Source organism: Mytilus galloprovincialis, chromosome 2, assembly GCF_965363235.1.
Source record: "Mytilus galloprovincialis chromosome 2, xbMytGall1.hap1.1, whole genome shotgun sequence".
NCBI classification, from domain to species: Eukaryota; Metazoa; Mollusca; class Bivalvia; order Mytilida; family Mytilidae; genus Mytilus; species Mytilus galloprovincialis.
The window spans coordinates 26,920,372-26,942,782 of record NC_134839.1 but is presented as its reverse complement, the minus strand read 5'-3'; the positions used below and the strand labels follow the sequence as shown (position 1 = coordinate 26,942,782).

Sequence of the window (22,411 nt, the reverse complement as noted above, 5' to 3'; positions counted from 1 at the left end):
ACATGGTAAAGTTCTCTTAGAAATCATACTGTAAACACTGAAGAACACGATCATTTCCGTCAGGAAGGTAGAAAAAGGGACAGTACTTCTTGATGGGTTGATAAATCAGCGTCCAAACTTTAGAGGAGGTACATTTTTATGTTTTGATTGTGTTTGTTCATCGTTTAGAAGAAATATTGACATCTGTTTAATGTGCCATTGACCGTCATATGAACGATCTAGGCTCATAATCTAAGATTTGCTGTAGCGGCCATGTTTTTAATTGGACCAAAACAAAGGTAGGATTGTTGGTAACATTCCTGCATAGTTTCGTCAAAATCCGTCAAGTGGTTTCAGAGAAGAAGGTGAAAATGTAAAAGTTTACGACGGATGACGGACGCAACGTGATGGTAAAAGCTCACACTGACTTTCAGTTAGGTGAGCTAAAAAGGATTATATTTTCATCCCAATTTTTATCAATTATGTGTATAGTAATCCTTTGGGTAAACATTTTATCAATTCAATGAGATATGAGGAACTCTTTCTTTTGAATTCTATAGTCGGATAATCGGAAGATCTGCTATACATGTATGTAGACAAAAAGACAAAAATTACAACAAAGTTCCAAAGTCATAACATTTGTATATACTAGAACACACCCGTGATATCACGGGTCCGTGACTGAATTAAAGTATATAACTATGCGTAAGCCTTATTTTAGTACTAGTATTGTCATCTGATAAAGTCATGCCGATTATAAGTTTCACAGTTTTCTCTGCTTTCAAAATCTTTCTGTTTGAACCCGTCGACCTGGATTTTATCAGTTATTGGTAATATTGGAGTATTTTTTAATAACAGCATTGTCCTATATTAGTTATAAATAAAGTTGAATTCTTTGATTCGCTGTTTTAAGTCATGCCGGCTAACAAATCGAAAACTACCTATACGCCTTATTTTAAGTCCAGATTTTTTGTATTCGTATTGACATCTTAGATAGTCATACTGATTAAAATACTACAATAGGGAACAATATGACAATGATTGAATTTAGAAGTGTCAACCCTTTGATTATGACCCGTGTATATAGCAAAATCCTAAATACACCGTTTTGTGGTGCGCCTGTAAGATGCGCAACGTACAGATAAGGTAATAGGTAACAGGTGAATATCTATACTATTAAACGAGAAGACCTCATTTTGGGTGTCGCTTCTCTTCTTTCCACAATAAATTAATCAACACGCCTCTGTGTCCTATAGGTACAGTGCATAGTCGCATTTGTCATCCATTCATATGATTATTCAGCTTGAGTTATTTTGGGAGAAAATCGAGAAAAAGGGCATCCGGATATTGTCCCGTCATTGGACAAAATTTTAAGTCAGATTATACTTCCGGATTGCGTTTTTCTGTATACTTTGAACATACATATACTACGTATAAAGTGTATTTTCAGAATTCTATCTGGTATCATTTTCAAGTTTACTATCCACGGTGGTCACAGAGTTTATTAAATAGAGAGGGTCTGTATACTATATCAATGACCACCATGGATCGATTAGAAAACTTAGAATTGAAAGTAAATACACTTTATTTATATAGTGAATGTTCATAATATACAGATAAGCGCTAAAATTATTCATGTGCACTTTTGATACCTTTTCTGAAATTCTCCAGTCATTAAATCTTTTACAAAATTCATTGATTACAAAAAAAAAGAAGATGTGGTATGATTGCCATGTTGACAACTCTCCACAAGAGACCAAAATGACACAGAAATTAACAACTATAGGTCATCGTACGGCCTTCAACAACGAGCAAAGACCATACCGCTTACTCAGCTTTAAAAGGCACCGAAATGAAAATGTAAAACAATTCAAACGAAAAAACTAGCGGCCTTATTTATGTACAAACAATGAACGAAAAACAAATATGTAACGCATAAACAAACGACAACCACTGAAGAACAGGCTCCTTACTTAAATGTTCATAACATACTAAATGTATATTCATATTGAAATTGATAGAAAACCACATATTGGGAATTTTGGAAATAAAGGAGGAGGGATTAAAAAAAAATTTTCCTGTCCCCAATAGCCTATGATTTATGATAATTTTGCTGAAATTCTCCAGACATTCAATATTTCACAAAATTCTTCCAACAACACTTTACATACTTAAACTACGCTCTGAATGCCCGCGATTTCGCGGGTGTGTTCTAGTATTATTTATATCGATATCGGATTCTACCCGGAACTTGTTAATGTTATGTGGAAAACAAACGGGTCTGGAGTTGTGTAAATTCTAATCAACACCATTGTTCTAATATTATAGCTATATATAAAGTTGAATTCTTTGGTTTGTCATTTTTACCCCATGACGGCTGACAAATTCGACCTCGTTATTTTAGTATTATAGATATATACAAAAATATTTGATCTTGACAGTTTCTTTTGTAGGTAAACGTGCTTCGTTTGGTGAAGAGATATTTTGAAATGGAATTCTTTTATAGAGATATTGTCAAGATTTTACAAATGAATCATGCCATTAGTATATCACTTCGTCAGGTTAAGAGGTATTTAAAAGAAATGAATCTTGCTCGTAGAAAAGACTACTCAAATATTCGATCTGTATTTAACTTTGTTCATACGCAAGTCACTTCATACGGACCAGCGCATGGATATCGTTGGATGTATCAGAAGTGTAAGCGGCACGGGTTTAAAATAAAAAGAGACCACATTAGCCTCATGCTTAACACAATTGATCCAGAGGGGGTATATCTTAGAGCCCGGCGAAGACTAAAAAGAAGAGAATATTTTTCAAGGGGGCCAAATTTTTGTTGGCATTTGGACTCCTACGATAAATTGAAAAGATATGGCTTATGCATCAATGCTTGCATCGATGGGTTTTCCAGGAAAATAATATGGCTCAAAGTTGGTAGATCTAGTAGTAATCCAAAAGTCATAGCTAGGTATTTTATAGACGCAATAGAAGAGCATAGAGGTCATCCATATAGCATGAGAGGTGATATGGGCACAGAAAATGGGCTGGTTGCAGTAATGCAGACGTTGTTTGCTGGAGATGAAGTGACAATACCTTTCATTTACGGAAAAAGCACTATGAACACTAGAATTGAGTCCTGGTGGGGCATTTTGCGAAAGAAGTGCTGTCAAGTATGGATATCAGCGATGAAAGGCCTTCAGGAACGAGGTCAATTTTCAGGAGACAAACTTGACATTAAGCTAATTCAATTTTGTTGCATGCAGTTACTTCAGGTACCTTTCTTTTCTATTTGTAGAAATATTTTACCTTCCAATATGAGCTCATGGCAATAGGCTTTCTTTGAAAGATCCTTTTTGATACCAATTTTTGTTGTACGTTTTACTTGTTAAAAACTCTTATTTTGATATAAGGAATGTATTATGTTTTTTAATCAATCCCTCACAAACGGTATTTTAAGGGAAAATATAGATTATTTGATACGTTGCTTGGAGCATAACTACGTAATTGGCTTACACTTCAAAATTGTTTTATTTTAGTTATCAGTTAGGTCATTACACGATCTACTGTATCTACTAAATCATTGGAATGTCACTCCGTATTCATCGCAGTAATCTTCATTTGACTAATTTATTTTTGGATGAAGGATTTGATATCGAGGTGCTTGGGTTTTTTTTTCTATTATCAGTCGTTTAGGTTGTCTGAGCTGCCTGTCAGCAACAGCGAGTGTTCTCTTGTGAATCTTTTTATTTATGTTTTGTCTTCTTTTTCTGTAAACATGGTAAATTGTCTATGATTTTTCTCGATGAATTGGATCCTTTTTAATTCTTATTTAGATTGTACGTTTTACTTGTTCAAAATTGTTATTCTCATCTTGGTATATCAGGGACAGGCTGCATTAAATACGTTTAACCCCGCCTCATATTTTTAAGTGTGCGCCTGTCTTATGCCAGGAACATTTGTCAGAGTTTGTATTTGAATTAATCTTTTAATTTCTTTCTGGGAGAAGGTTTCTCATTTGGTTTGCCTTGGTGTTAAGTTGGCATATCCTCATGATGCCCTATGGGACCATACATAGACGGTCGTACATGGTGTACATGCTGCATGGCGGCCTCTGTATGTCACGCTTTAATTGTTCGATGATTTGGTATCTGATTGGCATTTATTCCATAAATTGTACCTGACTTCTAATGATTGTAACGTATAGGAGTTTTTGTAATAAGTAATATCCTATTTTAACGTATAAACTCGTAAACGACATACATATCAAATGTGATCTGGAACAGAAAAAAAAATAACATCATAGAAAAAAGTTACCCACATTAGGATTTCTCGGTAACGAGAAATTGTAGAAGAGGGACGAAAGATACCAAAGGGACAGTCAAGCTCATAAATCTAAAACAAACTGACAACGCCATGGCTAAAAATGAAAAAGACAAACAAACAACAGCACACACGACACAACATAGAAAACTAAAGAATAAACAACACGAACCCCACCAAAAAACTAGGGGTGATCTCAGGTGCTCCGGAAGGGTAAGCAGATCCTGCTCCACATGCGGCACCCGTCGTGTTGCTTATGTGATAACAAATCCGTCTAAGGGGGACGATCCGAGAATTTTGAAAAGGAAGGGTGCTAGAACAAATGAGGGGTGGTGGTGTGCCAGGCTACTATTTGCCGATTTTGGCCTATATTTCACATGAATTTAACAAAATTTTCCAAAAAAAAAGGGGGTGCACATACCCGGAACACCCACTTCCCCCACCTTTTAATCGTGTGCTGTTGAATCTGGACATATTTTGAGAATGACACATATACTTTCAGTCTACGTTTCGTCTTAATGTATGTTTGCCAATCAGAACCTAGAGAAGACAATTACGCCAACAAGATTGGATTTTTACAGGGACATTTGGAACAAACTGATCAGCCCTACTTCTAACGGTAGTGTACAATTAATGGGGAAGATTTTAATCAGATTGCATTTGAAAATCTTGTGATTTGATTGGCCTTTTGTCCTGATTAAAAATGAAAAATGGCTTTGTCTTTTTTACAGAACGAACTAGATGACACTGCGCAGGTATGGAACACTCATTATATTAGGAGAAGTAGAGAGTATGTTTTTCATGGACGGCCTGTCAACATGTATCTTTATCCCGACTTGTTCAATGCTGAGGAGCATATTCGACAGGTCGATGACGACGTGCTACACTTTTGTCGATCAGAATGCGCCGAAGAGGACGAGTACCCATGCGAAGAAGAGATTTTTGAGTTGGGATGCATTCACATGGAGGAAAATCTACTGAAACCACCCGAAAACGTCGACGAGTCAGTAGCGCTATACCTAAGTTTGCGTCGCTGGTTTATTCAACAGGTATAAAAATGAAAGAGATACAAAATAAATAAATTGGTTTATGCTCTCGCTCTTTTGTATTTGCATGTAGTGATATACAAAGCAGTACCTTACGAAAATGGGTGTAACCGATGTTCTTCTATCACACAGGTACAAAATATGGTAGTTTTTTTTTGATAAAGATCTTGGCTTTTGACTTTGTAAACGTTCCAAAATGATACGTGGAAATAACCATGCTAAGGATTTTTGTTGTATATCAGACCGAGTGCGTACATATATAGGTCTTTTGATACTTGAACTGTCAATCAACTGTTTGCTAATTACACTTGTTCCATCTTGTTCCGTATGTCAATTCTCTGCGATATTCTCCAATGCTTCTCTTTCTTTTGCTCTATCTCACACCGTATCCAAACGTTGGTCTTTTGTTCTTTTTGCTAAAAAAAATTCTTCTTCTTTTGCGCTCTCTTGCACCGTATCCCAACCTTTTTATTTTCTTCTTTTCGCTCAAAATAGCTCTCCCCTCACAACTTATCCCCACCTTTGTCTTTTGTTTTTATTTCTCGCTCCAATGGGCTCTTTTCCGTTCCTATTCCCGGTACCCCCGGTGATCTACACTGCTCTGATCCGTGCTCACAACCTTGCTTTTCCTACTTTTGGCGTTATTTTGACAGCAAAGGAGGAGAAGAGAGACTGTGGCCGATGCAAAATGTAACCATGAGTCGTATGAGCAAGCCAACGAGTCATACGAAAAAGCCACGAGTCGTATGAGCAACCATACGAGTAGTATGAGGTACCCTGCGAGCAACGACTCTCTCGGTCTCTTTCACTCACTTGTTAGGTGTTTGTGTCTTGTGTCCAAAATTCCTCAAAAATAGACAGGAGTCGTATTAGCATAGCTTTGAGCACTATGAGCAACATTTCGATTCGTATGAAAAAGAGTGGACACACTGAAATGTCTCGCCTGTTAAAGTGTTCATAATATAACTTATGTTGTAAGTATAAAAAAACAAGTTTAAACCACAAGCATTATAAATAAATTAACATTTAAATGATCAATGTACATGAGACGAAGGTGAGATAAACCCTTTCAGACAGAAATGTAGTTCATGCACTCATTCCATACAACAAATCTAGTTTATCTATTGCTAAAAGTATCTCCGAATAAACCTCTTAAAAAATAACCTTGACCATGAAATATAGGTCAAGATCAACTTACACCTACTTAACAGACATACACACCTTACAATTATTCCCTACACCAAATATAGTTATACTATCCCTTTAGTATCTGAAAGGAGGCCAAATCAGATAAATGTAACATTGGCCAATGAACCATGACCTTGAGGTCAAGGTCAAATGATTATTGCCAGAATGGAATCCATACACGAAATATAATTGACTTCTGAGAAATAGACCATATCACAAATTTTTAATTTGGCCAGTCAACCATGAAAAAGAGGTCAAGGTCAGATTATTATTGACAGACAGACATGTACACCTTACAAACATTCCATACACCAAATATAATTGACTGGATACTTATAGTATCTGCAAAATAGACCAAAACACAAAAAAAAAATATACTTTGACCACTGAAACATGAAAATGAGGTCACGGTCAGATGTCACCTGCCAGTTGGACATGAACAACTTACAATCATTGCACAACCAATTATAGAAGACCTATTGCTTTATAGATATGGACTTATAAAAAAGAAGATGTGGTATGATTGCCAATGAGACAACTATCTACAAAAGACCAAAATGACACAGACATTAACAACTATAGGTCATCGTACAACAATGAGCAAAGCCCATACCGCATAGTCAGCTATAAGAGGCCCCGATAAGACACTGTAAAACAATTCAAACGAGAAAACTAACGGCCTTATTTATGAAAAAAAAAAATGAACGAAAAACAAATCTTTAACACATAAACAAACATTAACCTTGTTAACTGATCCATGCAATGATGTCGAGGCCAAGTGAAAACTGACTGACAGACATGAGGACCTTGCAAGGTAGTACATATCAAATATACGGGTATCCTATTACTTATATTAAGCGAGAAATTATCATTGCAAAAGAAAAAGATTTTTTTTCTCAAGTAGTTACTGAACCATGGAAATGACGACAAGGAAAATCGTCATGACAGACGAAAAGTTCGTAACATAAGGCATCTATACACAGGGGCTTGTTACAATTGCCGGGTTTACTATCCATACGAACCCCTAAAAAAACACAAGGGAGGAAGCTCATTTGTGACAATGCTTTAAATTATTGCTGTAAAATTTTTCTAAGACTTTCACTTACTTTGTGACCTGAATAAATCTGTTCCCACTTGAATTATCCCTTCAATGACATATATTTATTACCTTAAGTAACCTCTATAACTATTGTAATCCTTAAAACAAACTCGACATTTCTGAAATAGAACGAATCGAGGCCCTAAATTTGAAAATGAAAGTACTAAAGCGACACCTAACGGAAAATATATTTTTGGCACTCTCGGGTGTTACCATAAATGTTCTATTTTTCGGAAGTCTACTGTATTTTAGATTTCAATAATGTAAAAATTGGCGGGAATTATTAGGTACACACTGTACTTCATCGTCATATTGTGGTAAACTTTCGAGAGAACCGAAAATATATTTTCCGGTAGGTGTCGCTTTAGTACTTTCATTTTCAAATTTAGGGCCTCGATTCGTTCTATTTCAGAAATGTCGAGTTTGTTTTAAGGATTACAATAATTATAGAGGTTACTTAAGGTAATAAATATATGTCATTGAAGAGATAATTCAAGTGGGAACAGATTTATTCAGGTCACAAAGTAAGTGAAAGTCTTAGAAAAATTTTACAGCAATAATTTGAAGCATTGTCGCAAATGAGCTTCCTCCCTTGTGTTTTTTTAGGGGTTCGTATGGATAGTAAACCCGGCAATTGTAACAAGTCCCTGTGATCTATATATAAAGTATGAATTATCCAGGTCATCTACCTTCTGGAAAATAAAGCTTTTAAATCAAGCGCTAACGCCACCGGATCACTATTCCTAAGTCTCGCTTTCTGCGACAGAAGTCGCTGGCGAGACAAAAACCCTGAAAGTAACGACTCTTAACGCTGTAAAGCATGATTCAGACTAACGTTTCACCGCATACACACCACCATTCCCACGCTGAGACCTTGACCTTTTACCTTGAAAATCGATAGCTTCCGAGTAGATACAAAGGACTATCATCAAAACTCGTCAAAACTCATTGAAAGATGTTGATTCTAAAGTGTCCACAAAGGGATGATATGGACAACATAAACAATTACAAGTATTACTGCGACCTTGACCTCTGACTTTGAATTCAAAAGCATCCGTGATATTGTTTTGGACTATCATCAAACGAAGCATGCTGATTCTAGAGTGTCCACAAGAAATGTTTCGGTGGAAGGACGGAAGCTTTCAAATATTCCCATGCAACTAAATTAGCAAATAAATCTGTCGTTCGTCATCACTGTGAAGTTTCAAAACATTTAGCCTAACAGTTTCAGAGGAGAAGATTTTAGAAAATCGGCCAATGAGAATCTAAGATTTGCTATAGCGACCCTGTTTTTCATTGGACCAGAACAAAAATAAGTAAGTTCGTAAAGAACCTTCAACTGAACATTCCTATAAAGTTTCGTTTAAATCCGTCCAGTGGTTTCAAAGAAGAAGATGAAAATGTGAAAAGATTACGATGGACGACGGATGCAACTTGATGGTCAGGTGAGCTTAAAATGTAGCATAAGGACATGAAAGATAGACTGTGCCAAGTTCAAAGTAAATCCCTTCAGTGGTTTTTGAGAGAAAATTTTCGGAATATTAACAGCGGGCGACATACGATGGAAAGCAAAAGCACAAATAGTCTTCGGCTAGGTATACTAAGCTAAAAAATAAATATCATGAAATCTCCTTCAATATCTTTATTTGGTCAACAAAACTGACAAAATAATATAAAGCTGAAAAATGGGGGCCCGTATGCATAACACATCTTAAGGTTATATTTGTTCGTAAAGGACAGTTTTTTCTTCATAAGCAATGGACGTCTACTGGTACTCTAAATGGAAATCTTAACTTCAGTATTTTTATGAATACAGGCTCAGGCCATTCTCAGTAATGCATCATACTCAGTACATTTTATATATTGAACTGAAAAGCAAACTTAATCATGTTTACTTAATAATATTTACATTAAAAAGTTACATTCAGTGCATATGATATTAAAGTTTTAATAAAGAAAAAAAGCTAAAAACTTTATGATCTTATTTAAATTGGTCTAAATTTGAAAAAAATGAAAACAAAATTTCGACAGGAATACCTCTGACTCAGAAAAAAAGTGTAATTCACACTGAATAAAAGTGTCAACGAGTTAAAATAATGGTGGAAAGGTTATTTATTGGTTACATGCCTAAAATTACTCCAGTTGCTGGAAACTACTCTGATACTTTCAGAAAGTACTCCTACAGCTTATTAAAAAAAAAGGCAAAAAAGGGACATATCTCCCAAGACGAGACATTGGAGCAATGTAATTAATATGCTGACCAATATTTTGATAGCTTTACTGCTTTACAAATACTGAGTCTAACCTCATGATCTATTTCAAGCCATTTGAACATTGTTAGTAAACCCTTTAGATTATGTTTACCTAGTTAAGATCAGGACCCTTTTGATTTTTACAGGGTCAAAGATTTTAATATGTTTATGATGGATAGTTGACCCATATCGATAATACTTTCAGACTGGTGACCTAAAAATGCAAGAGGTGGGATTAACTTCAAATGACATATTTTAATGCCATTTGAACCATGCATGTTTATTTTGTTGAGACAAGTATACACTCTACAGTTATAATCTTCAGTTAAACATATCTAGATTCAGTCAGGCCAGTCACTTAAAGGATGCTGCAGTGATCTAGCATTGATGTAAGCATGGTTAAACAATGTGCATTTAGTCCCTGACAAATTTACATTTTGTTGATTCTTCTTTGAATCATTACATGAAATCATACAATACCAACTTATTGAATGTAAGTGATAAAGGCAAAAGAAAGGAATGTCCAAACTTCAATCAAAGAAGTGACTAAACATAATCCATCTCCCACATGTTTGTTTTGAATATGTTCATAAAGTCTTCTCTGAGGTCAGCAACAGACTCATAACAAGATGGCAGTTGTAGCATATTCCCACAAGTCTGAGCTGTGGGTCTCCTCTCAAAACCTGAAAGCATACTAAATGCTACATTTAATTGGTAACACATGAGGTTGTATCCAGTACAAAAACGCATAAAGTTTTGAAGTCCTTTCTCGTCTAAACTTTTTATAAACTTTTAAAGATAACCAGCCACAATCTGTTCTTTGAGTTCAAGAACATCAGGAAACTTTAGAAGTTTCATCACTTTTGCAACTGTTGGGTTCTTGTCTTCATAAACTCTTGAACTCTTAGCTGGACTGTTTGTGGAGTTAATGATGAAGTCTTTGAAGGTGATTCATTTGATGGATCAGAAGATAAGTTAGCGACTTGTTTATTTACTTGTAGTAATTTGTGATCAGGTAAACTATCATCGGATGGAGATTCCATTTCAGAACAGCCCACAGCAGTTGTTGGTAACTTCTTGCTGTATATGTAAAATCGTAGAAGTTTTGATCCTGTCAAAGTATATAGGTCTCCAATTGTTCAATCATTGTCCATTCTGCCTCCCATAAAATTTCTGACTTCAAATTGAAAATCTGTTACGTTTCCTCTTTTCGATTTGCCATTCAGGAAAAATACCTTCTTCCCATGTTGCAGGATATCATCTTGCATCCAGGTCTTCGGTGCATTGATGTATCTTACGCCTCCACCATTTAGTGTCCTGACTTGACGATATTCACTACTTCTGTAATCGTAATCAAACCACCCAATTTCAATCTTCCTCTCTTGCTTTTTGGCATTGTCATTCCCTTTGAGCTTTCAATAAAGAATGAAGAACAAATGTACAAAAACAAAGAAATTAAACAACTAAACACTCTTTATTCAATGTTTACTTTTTAGCTCATTTTTTTTCAATTGCTAAATATGTGATAAATAGATTATTATTCACTGTAAATTATTCCTGTACATGCACACAGTTGCTTACATTACTCAGTTGCTTACCCATGCTACACTACACAAGTATTGGTACTCCAGATCTATATAGTGGAGGAAAGAATAAAGAAGAAGAAGAATATGGCATTTTCCATATCGACCCTATTATCAGCCCTTGACCCATATCTATACCTTGGGCTAAAGCCCTTGGTCCGATATGAGAGTCTTTGGCTATTAATTGGGCCGATATGGAAAATGCCATGTAATAATCTTTAATAATACCATTTTCAAAATATATGCAATTAACAGCAAATATGGTCAATTTTGAAGTTTAAGGGGATAAACCCCAAATAAGGGATTGTCGTACGACTTGCCGTACAATGGAGACTTTAGCAGATCTTCTAATTTGGTAGAAGGAATGTTGACTCCTTTAGTCTCTACATGGCCTGGGACTATAATACTAACGGGATTGGAAACCGTTACACCAATCAGTGTAATAATATCTACATCACAGCCGTTAGAACGAGACTTTACCTGCGCTATTTATTGATACGCCATATTGTTTTGACAGTGACATCGTGCCTTGATCTTATAATTTCGGTAATTTGTTTTTCTATTTTATAGTTACAATGTATTAGTAATGATTATCCTTAACATAAACATGATTACTTTAATGATAAAAGATATCCCGATCTTTGACAGTTAATATAAATCACCAAATCCCGCCTTAATTGTAAAAATTAACATATAAACATTGAAATTTTCAGGATTAAAATAGCGTGGGGACGATGTGGAAAAAAGTATATGATTCATAAAATGTCTTATAACTTTTGATTGAAAAGAATTACGCAAGTTCGGTTTGTTGTAAAGTCATATTTATAGGTGATAGTTTGGATTTGCCTTTTTTTATTTTTTAGTATAATAGTCCCAGATATGGCCAAATAGGCTGTCCACATCTCCAAGGTCTATTTTTTAGTAACGGCAGCCATGTTTTTCGGAAAATGGCTATGTGCGACACAATTTTTTAAGAAAATATACCCTAAAGAGGATTGTGGCAATGTTTCGTCTAAATCCCTTTAGTGGCTTCATACTTTTGTTAACTTAACAGATAAAGAAAATGGACACCATTGAGTGATGACAATAGCTTACAAGCACCTTTGGTCCAGGTGAGCTCACAAGAGAAAGTTGTGGTGGGGACACAAATTGGTTTAAATTCATATGCATATTATATGCATTCTTGTTTGCAACACACTTTCTCATGTTGGTTAACAATCATGTAGAGCGGACACAATTTGGACGGACTGACAATCTAATTACTTTAGGGCTCCCGTTGATAGTCAGCGTGGTCTTAATTAACAGTGTGACATGTGGATGACAAATAGACAGACATTTGTAATGTATACCATAAAACTTCCAGCAAAATAATTTAAAGAGCTTATAAACATGATTAAAACTGTGAAAGTATAAATAAACTCATCATAGATACCAGGACAAAATTTAGTATATACGCCAGACGCGCGTTTCGTCTACAAAAGACTCATCAGTGACGCTCGAATCCAAAAAAGTTAAAAAGGCCAAATAAAGTACGAAGTTGAAGAGCATTGAGGACCAAAATTCATAAAAGTTTTGCCAAATCCAGCTAAGGTAATCTATGCCTGAGGTAGTATAAAGTACCCCCAATTATAATGTAGTATTGTGTATTGAAATGTGAATATACATGTAATAATGATAATGTACCTTCTCTTCTCCAATTGTTTGTATTGATTCATCTGATGCATTTCCATTTCTTAAAAATTCAAATACTTCACAGTAGTCATCCATTTCTTTCTGTAAAACAAAGACAAATATCAATATGATAATAACATCAAGAGTAATAACAAAATTACCGAACTGATGAGCAAAAATCCAGGGCAGTAGTCAATAAATAAAAACAATAAAATTTAAAAAATCGACAAATAACGCTTATCAGGGGCAATAACTCTTCCATGGAGAAAACACATACCTTTGAATTCAATTAAATAATATTAAATCAGGCCGTTGCGCAAAAATATGGAAATTCGCCAACAATGGGAGAAAAGATGTTCCCCATTTTGAGAAACAGATAATCGTATGGAAAACTTTACTTTACTTTTTGGGGTTATGGCTGATTAAGTTATACTCAACCAGCACTGACTTAAACATGCTTACTTCAGACTTTTTCATATTCACGCCGGGTATCCTGGCACACGGAACCGCAATATCCATAGCACAGAGTTCTAGTTCTGTAGGTCAGTAGTGAGAATGTGGATCTAGGGAGTCCTCTGCTTTCAGAGATTGACGGAACCGGGATGGCACATAGATTGTGGACATGTCACAATGAATGCACATGGACAGAAAGGACCGTAGGCAAATAAAACTCTGTTGAGTCAGAAAATTTCAGTGCGTGAAATTTTATTTATTTATTGCACACATCGAAACAAAGCATGTTTTTCCCTAGATACAGGAATTTACGGTTAATCCAGCTATTTTGGAGCAGGGCAGAACTGTTGCATGGACCATTTGATTTTCAGGGGTGGGGGGATGGGTTGGCTTTTCATGTGGACCCAGATTTTTTTCCCCAGCAAATTTAGGGCCAGAATAATTTTATCTAAGAAAACCCAGATGCCTCCCCCCTCCCCCCTCAGAAAAATCAAATGGTCTGTACCTTTGAGGCCCACTTTTCTCTTTGAGCATGTTGAGATCAATTTATTCCACCCTTCCTGGACAAATAATTTCCCCCCTCAAATTTCAGGATATTATAAATAGTCAGGCCCCATGAAGTTAAAATGGTCGGTCCTTTAGGGATATTTGAACTTGAATCCGGGTCTGTTTGCTCTAATTCATGTTGCCCTAGGACCTGTTCACTCTACTTCTTGTTTGTCCTATGTCCGTTCACTCTGATGTTTCATACATGTTTCATATATTTTATTGTTTGTTGGAAATTCCACCAACTTTTTATCTTGTTTTTGCTGTATATTTTCTATCATTTAATTTATCTGCAAGTTATATAATCACTGTGATACAATTTTATTGTATTGTCTAAATTGTTTTACATGTATATATATACGTTTGTGTGCTTTGTGATTTTTTCCCCTTCATAAAGTTGTTTTACTGTATTGAGACTTTAAATCAAGGTGTGTCGTGACTTATCGTGTTCTGTATTTGATCACATTTATACATTTTATACCTTAACTCGGAGAGAACAGACACCATGTATTTTCTCTTCATAATATATAAATGGTTTTACATTACGAATTTTTGGGCCCCTTTATAGCTGGCTGTTCCATGTCAGCCAAGGCTCTGTGTTGAAGGCCGTACCTTGACCTATAATGGTTTACTTTTATAAATTGTTATTTGGATGGAGAGTTGTCTCATTGGCATTCACACCACATCTTCCTATATCTACATGTATCATGTCTATGTATATATGTTACAGTGAATTTGTATAATCAGGGATTATGTAGAATCCCTGATTTTTATGGGAATATGTAGAATCACTGAAATCATTAGTAATTATATATAATCCCTGAAAATGACCAGTGATTTTACATACTCACTGAACATGTTAATGATTATTATACAAACTCCCTAAAATGATTTCAGGGATAATCAATAATTTAAGATTCCTTTGTTTAATAATCTTATTTTAATATAATAGACAAATTATAATATTTTTCTTTCATATTCCTTTCCAAATGAGATAAATCTGCTTTTAAACACAGAGGGTGATCTTAAAGATATATATAACTTACAGGGTTTTTAGAAAAAGTTGAAGCTGACTTCACAATTACTAAAGTATTTTTAATTGGAAACGAACCTAGGGCGAACGAAATCCATGGGCGAACGAACCCACCGCAAACTGACCTAGGCCAGGGCGAACATGTAACTAGAGTGAAACGGTCCAGTTACCCTTTAACTTGAAATGCCGGGGTGAGGAGGGGGGGGATTGATTTATTTTTCTCAGTAAGAATAAGGATTTATAACGTTGGTGAGACAATGCCAGAACATTTAATTATTCTTTGAGGTGGCATTATTATTCTGTATGAAAGATCTTTGCATACAGCATAATAATGCCACCTCAGAAAAGATCCTCTATCAAATTAGTCTTTTTCTAGTCCAAATAATTATGACGTCTGGCAAGGCTATTTTAATTTTTTTTCTGGGACGCCTTCCTATGGCAAGGCTATTTTAATTAATCCTACATCGTAGGAAGTCATCCCAGGAAAAAAAAATAATTAAAAAAGCCTTGCCAGACGTCATAGACGTAGAAAGGCGTCCCAGAAAAAAAAATAAAATAGCCTTGCCAGACGTCATAATTATTTTGACTAGTCTTTTTCCTGAAAATTCAGGATCGCAATAAGTGTTGTTTGTTTCGGAACTTTAAACAAAAGCCCCCCTGTTTAAGATTTAAATGGTCGGTCCTTTATAAAACTTAGTATGGCTGATCACTTAACATCTTGAATGTGTCGAAGTGACTGCAAACTTCTGCAAAAATAGTGGTGAAAAATACGCTATATTCTAACATGTCTTTATACCTAGTTCATGGAAAGTATAATAAAGGGGAAAGATACGAACCTTATTGTATGTGTATAATACCTCCTACTAAGGAGCATCACCATAAGGTATGCTGTAGAGGAGGACATATTAGCACATTGTTTCGGCCGTGACAGATTAATGTGAGCATTTGCCTATCCAGTTTCAAAGACAGGCCGTAACGGGTCTTACTAACAGAAAGTTAACCATCCCAAAACTTAAATAAACAATACAGGACCATGCTTGCATAATTAAATGCATGCATGTTAGGGTCCCATTAAAACAAGAAATGAAACAAAACGAAACGTAACGAAACGAATTAATAACCGAAACAAAACAAAACACATTGAAATAAAATAAGAATTTGAGTAATACACTAAAAGAGAAATAACTTTATTAGCCTCATATACCATATATATACGAACCCATAAATACATTGACACTCACCATAGGCACTTGTCTCAGAATTTTCAAGCTATTATATGTATATCTTTTTTACCAAGAGTTTTTGGAAATCGATTTTATATATCATAGCTCATAACTATATATAGGGTCTATATTTTTGACTGAAATAGTTTAGGTACATCGCAAAATACGCATATAAAAAAAGAAGAGGTGGTATGCTTCCCAATGAGAAAACTCTCCACAAGGGACCAAAAATGACACAGAAATTAACAACTATAGGTCACCGTACGGCCTTTTACAATGAGCAAAGCTCATACCGCATAGTCAGTTGTAAAAGGCCCCGAAATGACAAATGTAAAACAATGCAAACAAGAAAACTAAGGGCCTAATTAATGTATAATAAATGAACGAAAAATAAATATAGCTGAGTATGCGGTATGGAATTTGCTCATTGTTGAAGGCCGGACGGTGATCTATAGTTGTTAATTGTGGAGAGTTGTCTCATTGGCAATTATACCACCTCTTATTTTCTATATGTAACACAACAACAAACGACAACCACTGAATTACAGGCTCCTGACTTGGGACAGGCACATACATACATAATGTGGCGGGGTTAAACATGTTAGCCAGATCCCAAACCTCCCTTAACCTAGGACAGTGATGTAACAGTACAAGTTCTACATAAGACATGTTTGTTTACTGTAAAAATTGACTAATTGACGAATTTGTGAAATTGCTTCACTCACATATTGCCATACAGATTTCTTACCCGTATCATATATTCCTATGTGAATGCACCTATAATAGTGAAACATCCTGATCACATCAAATATTGGAAGTAACTTTCCGGGCTTCTTTATCATGCATATCGAGTGAACAGTCATTCAAACAAACTTTGAAACACACAAATCATACTTACTCCTTCCGCCGGGTTGCCTGCCACCTCTTGATCCGCCATTTTGTAATCAGTTCACACGTGATAACTAACAATCCGAGATCTCGATTAAATAATCCGAGATAACGATATAATAATCCGAGATCTCAATATAACAGTTTCGTTTTCTCGAGATAACGATATAATAATCCGAGATCTCGATATAACAGTTTCGTTTTCTCAAGATAACGATATATTTTTTATCGAGATCTCGATATATTAAACCGAGATAACGATTTAATAATCCGAGATCTCGATATAACAGTTTCGTTTTCTCGAGATAACGATATATTAAAGTTTCGTTTTCTCGAGATAACGATATAATAATCCGAGATCTCGATATAACAGTTTCGTTTTCTCGAGATAACGATATATTTTTTATCGAGATCTCGATATATTAAACCGAGATAACGATTTAATAATCCGAGATCTCGATATAACAGTTTCGTTTTCTCGAGATAACGATATATTAAAGTTTCGTTTTCTCGAGATAACGATATAATAATCCGAGATCTCGATATAACAGTTTCGTTTTCTCGAGATAACGATATATTTTTTATCGAGATCTCGATATATTAAACCGAGATAATGATTTAATAATCCGAGATCTCGATATAACAGTTTCGTTTTATCGAGATAACGATATATTTTTTATCGAGATCTCGATATAACAATTTCGTTTTATCGAGATAACGATATATTTTTTATCGAGATCTCGGTAAAACGGTAATGTTTTATCGTGATCTCGAATTAAAAAAAATATTTTCTAATGTTTTGTGTGTCCCCTTACGGCTTCCGTAGTTAGATCAACTTTTGTATACATAGTCTACATACGAATTTATTTATAGCGTATTTGGTGTTTCGATAGACGTCCATAAATGGCTATATTTCACTAACCGTTTTATTATGTCAAAACTCAATATAACATATATTGGCTCTGTCCCATTATAGTATTTGTTCAATTATCTAAAATATTACATTCACCATATATGGTACTGATTCTTAGGTATTTATTCATTTTCGTAGAACTGGTATATAATAGATATTTTTAGACGAGTTATTTATATATCAATAGGATATTTTAAATGATTACTCAGATATTATTTTAGGATTGCGCTACATCTGAATGAAATATTTAGGACAACTTATGAATTATGATAATGTATTGATACTAGGTAACTAAACTGTGGATTTGTGATAATTTTATCATGATAAATTATATGATCACTCAGTATGATCAGCTTAGCAGTGTTCCTTCAACTTTTACTCAGGCTTTTTATTCTTGATCAGATTGTATGTTTTATTGACCGGGAAAATTATTTTTGATCGAACGGTATGTTTTATGAATGAAGGCAGTTATTTTTAATAGAATGGTGTCACCCCAAGAATCTGAGCATAATATAAATGGTTTTACCGATGGGGAAAGTTACTAGTATTCTTGATCGAATGGTATGTTTAACCAGTTATTCTTGATCCATAGGCGGATCCAGGGGGGGGCCTGGGGGGCCCGGCCCCCCCTTTATTGGGAAAAATTTGGTTTATTATATAGACACTGTGACAGATCCAATGATATGTTTCTGGTTTTGCCGATTGGACAGTTATTCTTGATCGAATGGTATGTTTTTCTGATGGGGACAGCATTCTGATTGGCAGATTTGTCAAAATACTATTTATATCTCTTCGTAACAGTTCATGAGTTTTTTTTGGAAAACTATTGAGGTTATATTGATTGAATGTTGGTTGTTTAACGTCCAACAACAATTGTTTCAAACATAATAAGGAAACATTAACGATTTTTAAATTATCTCTTATATAATAAAGTAAAACTTCTGCATTAGAAAATTAGTTCAATCTTTAAAAGGGGTTGTACACCACACAAAATTAATGTGTGAAGATGTAAAAGGTTTAATGAAGTTAAATTGTAGCTTAACTTGTCTTAAGGTGGATCAAAGCTAAGACTTGTCTTAAATGTGGATCAAAGCTTATATTTAATTCTTACTTTCATTCTGAGCAGATGTGCATTTGTTTTGGCTCGCATGCAAAGTGCATGTTCGTCTTTTTTTTTAAATAAAGATCCAAACCTGGGACTCGTACCTTGAATGTATATCATATAATTCATTGTCTATCTATTTGTTCAATTGCAAAACATTGTATATAGTATATATACTTAACTTGTTTCAAAAATAGTTGTCTTCTTACACCCAAGGAAAAATACTTTGAAATAAGGAGCCCATAAAACATAAGATTAAAGCACAACGAAATTTATTTGTCCGCACATGTGTTCTATTGCCTATTGGCAATCGATTATCTGTTCTGAAGATGAGACTTAATATTACATAAGTGATCTTCTGTCAATCGCATGTTGAGTTAATCTGATTATCGATCTATCCTAATCAGGAAACAGATTACAACAGATCGTGTAATTAATACTGATACATGACCTCATGTTACCCCTCTCGCACATGTACGGATATACGATACTGGCATGGCTGTGTAGGGAGTGTGATCCGTATATGTATGTCTAAAAAGTATTAAAATTAAATTAACTTAACAAATACTTGCCAAAAAAAAACTCAAAGTTTTTATATATTTGTAGGTATAGTTATAATACATGTACATCGTCAGAATATACTTAACGGATTTTATTATTCAGTGTTTTCAGATAGCTTCAAAATACGGAAAGATATGGAGTGAAAACATTTTTATGCGTGGCTTATATACTTGATGGCTTGGAACGGGTTTACAAAATAGAGAATAATTGGCCAAATTAATACTGGAGAAAATAATGGGAAAACACTTAAAGAATAGATAATGATGTGATGCTCAAATATAAAGAAAAGAGAATAATGGCTTAACAAAATAAAGATTTGAAGGCCCTCACCCAGACCTTCATGCTTTGTTCAACAATGTTTCAAACGTTAGTCATATTGAAGTTCAAATGAAATTATTTAAAATAGACCGAGCGATAGCGGAAACGTTTACTGCTACACAACTGTGTATAACTGCGTTAACTATTATAAATAAGAATTTCTCTTGTCGAAGTTTTTAGTCATATACTTGCCTTTTACGTATCATATAAGATTTCATTGTATCTTTCTTTACTTGACACAGTTTATTTAAATGTTACCGAATGCGTAAAACTTTTTTGTTTTGGGTTAATGCATATTTTTAGCAGCATGAATGTTGGAACTTGTATTTATACTACTACCAGAGACACATAATGCCCTGCTACTACTAATAAATAATAATAATAATAATAATAATTTATTTGATTTAAGTGTCACATATTTGTCTACAAAGTTACATACAGATTATATATACTGCAATATGATAATTGAATTTGTTATATACATTTGCCAGATTCCAGTATTGCGATATAGAGACACAATCATAATCTATAATATAAATATTAACCTTGATTAAGCTAAAATGTTAGATACGCCACTTTTATACATATATGGTAAGTATCTACTGGATTATCTTTTGTCCATCTGGTATGATTTACATTAATATAGAAGTGAATGGTGGCATAGGCTTTCTCCTCTTACCACATGTATGTCATTACAATATGATATCAAACATGGAAAACACCCGGAGTCTCATTAACATATAAAGGGTCACAGGATATGGGATGCACACAGACCACTGTCCAATGAACATGAACATCTTATAAATTCTACCATGACCCTTACCAAGGAATTGTATATTTAAATATACAATTCCTTGCTCTTACCGAAGAATAATATTTTTGGCATATACTATATATAGTCAATTGATAAAGAGCTGAAAATGTATGTTGATACATTTCTAATCGGAGTACATTCACAGAAAACTGATGACTGGTAGCTTTAGTTTCTTTACATATTACATAAATCGGTTTCTTTAAACCTGCATTTGTAACCAGAATTCTATGTATAAAAATTTTGAACTGGTACATACTAAATTTGTTGCGTTTTGTACATGAAATGGGTAAACTATAAACGAAATCGCAATTTTCTATGAGTGTTAAGTTCTTAACTAATTTTTCATCTTGTTTTGTAAGACCTTGATATTAAAAAAATATATATAAAAGAATAGAAATGAATGTTTATTGTTTTTAATAAAAATTCATGTTATTTTCTTAGAATCAGTGATTAGATCTTGCTAAGACCGCTTTCGGTATCAAATAAAGTATCTCCGAATTCTTCGCTCCTAGACTTGCCATCATATTTTCAATATACATGAATAAGTTTAATTTCCATCGACCGAATGAAATTGGTAGATGATAGTGTACTACTTTGGAGGAAAATTACATTTGATTGAAAGAAAAAACTCCTGCTCAGATTTAAATATTTGTTTACTAGTAATTAAAAGTTCAGATGTGCCGTTAAAAAATATGGGTTTTTTTTGGGATGTAATTTCATCTTTTATAGGAATATGAATCCGCAGTGAAAGGCAGCTTCAGTTTAAAACTGTTTGATATCATGAAAGAATTTCATTCTCTATTATATATATTACTTTTAGGGAACACAAGAAAACGCACGTCAATGCAGTTGCAGGTGTCTTACCATAACTATTCAGTCTAGTTAGTGTACTGATAGATATTTATCGTGTAATCTATGCGAGACATATGCTTACGAGTGCACTATGTATAACATACACATGTGGAATACTGTATAAGAGATCAAGAATGACGTAGTTTTACAGTCAACAGGTGCTCGATTATATCGTCGTTACCAAAGAGAGATAACTCAAGTTCATCTCAATGTCACGTTTACTTTTTGTTCCTTCCCTTCGTCCCCACAACTGGCGAAGTTAGAACAATATATTATAAGATAGCTCTTCTTATGTTAGGTGATAAATTAATTAAGTAACCATACTGCAGTCTGATAAAAAAAAATATTTCGAAACCCAATCGATTGGTCCATTTTTTATGGACTATGTTATTCCCTATTCTGTAAATTTCATTCAGACCCTCCGGCATATTCTTTCTTTTTTATCATTTATCGATAAAACTGCTCAACTTGCATTAAAGTTTTTTGTTTTTTTTTTGTTACTGGAAGATTTATAAGAAGTTAATCGTTGTCGCATATATGTTGATAAAAAAAAATCTGAACTTATTAGGGAAG

General features: G+C 34.4%; 1 protein-coding gene across 2 annotated transcripts; it reads right to left on the bottom strand.

The window, feature by feature from the left end:
* Window positions 1-9,256: 9,256 nt before the first annotated feature.
* LOC143063274 (uncharacterized) lies at window positions 9,257-17,410 on the bottom strand. Of its 2 annotated transcripts, none has more exons than XM_076235320.1 (3): window positions 17,289-17,410; window positions 13,148-13,237; window positions 9,257-11,293 (listed from the first exon to the last, which is right to left on the bottom strand). In XM_076235320.1, the coding sequence occupies exons 1-3, from the start codon at window positions 17,325-17,327 to the stop codon at window positions 11,021-11,023; spliced, it is 402 nt and encodes a 133-aa protein (XP_076091435.1). In that variant the 5' UTR covers window positions 17,328-17,410; the 3' UTR covers window positions 9,257-11,020. The 2 variants fall into 2 exon arrangements, with proteins under 2 accessions (XP_076091435.1, XP_076091436.1); XM_076235321.1 differs by lacking the exon at window positions 17,289-17,410 and adding an exon at window positions 16,004-16,108.
* Between the last annotated feature and the right edge of the window lie 5,001 nt (window positions 17,411-22,411).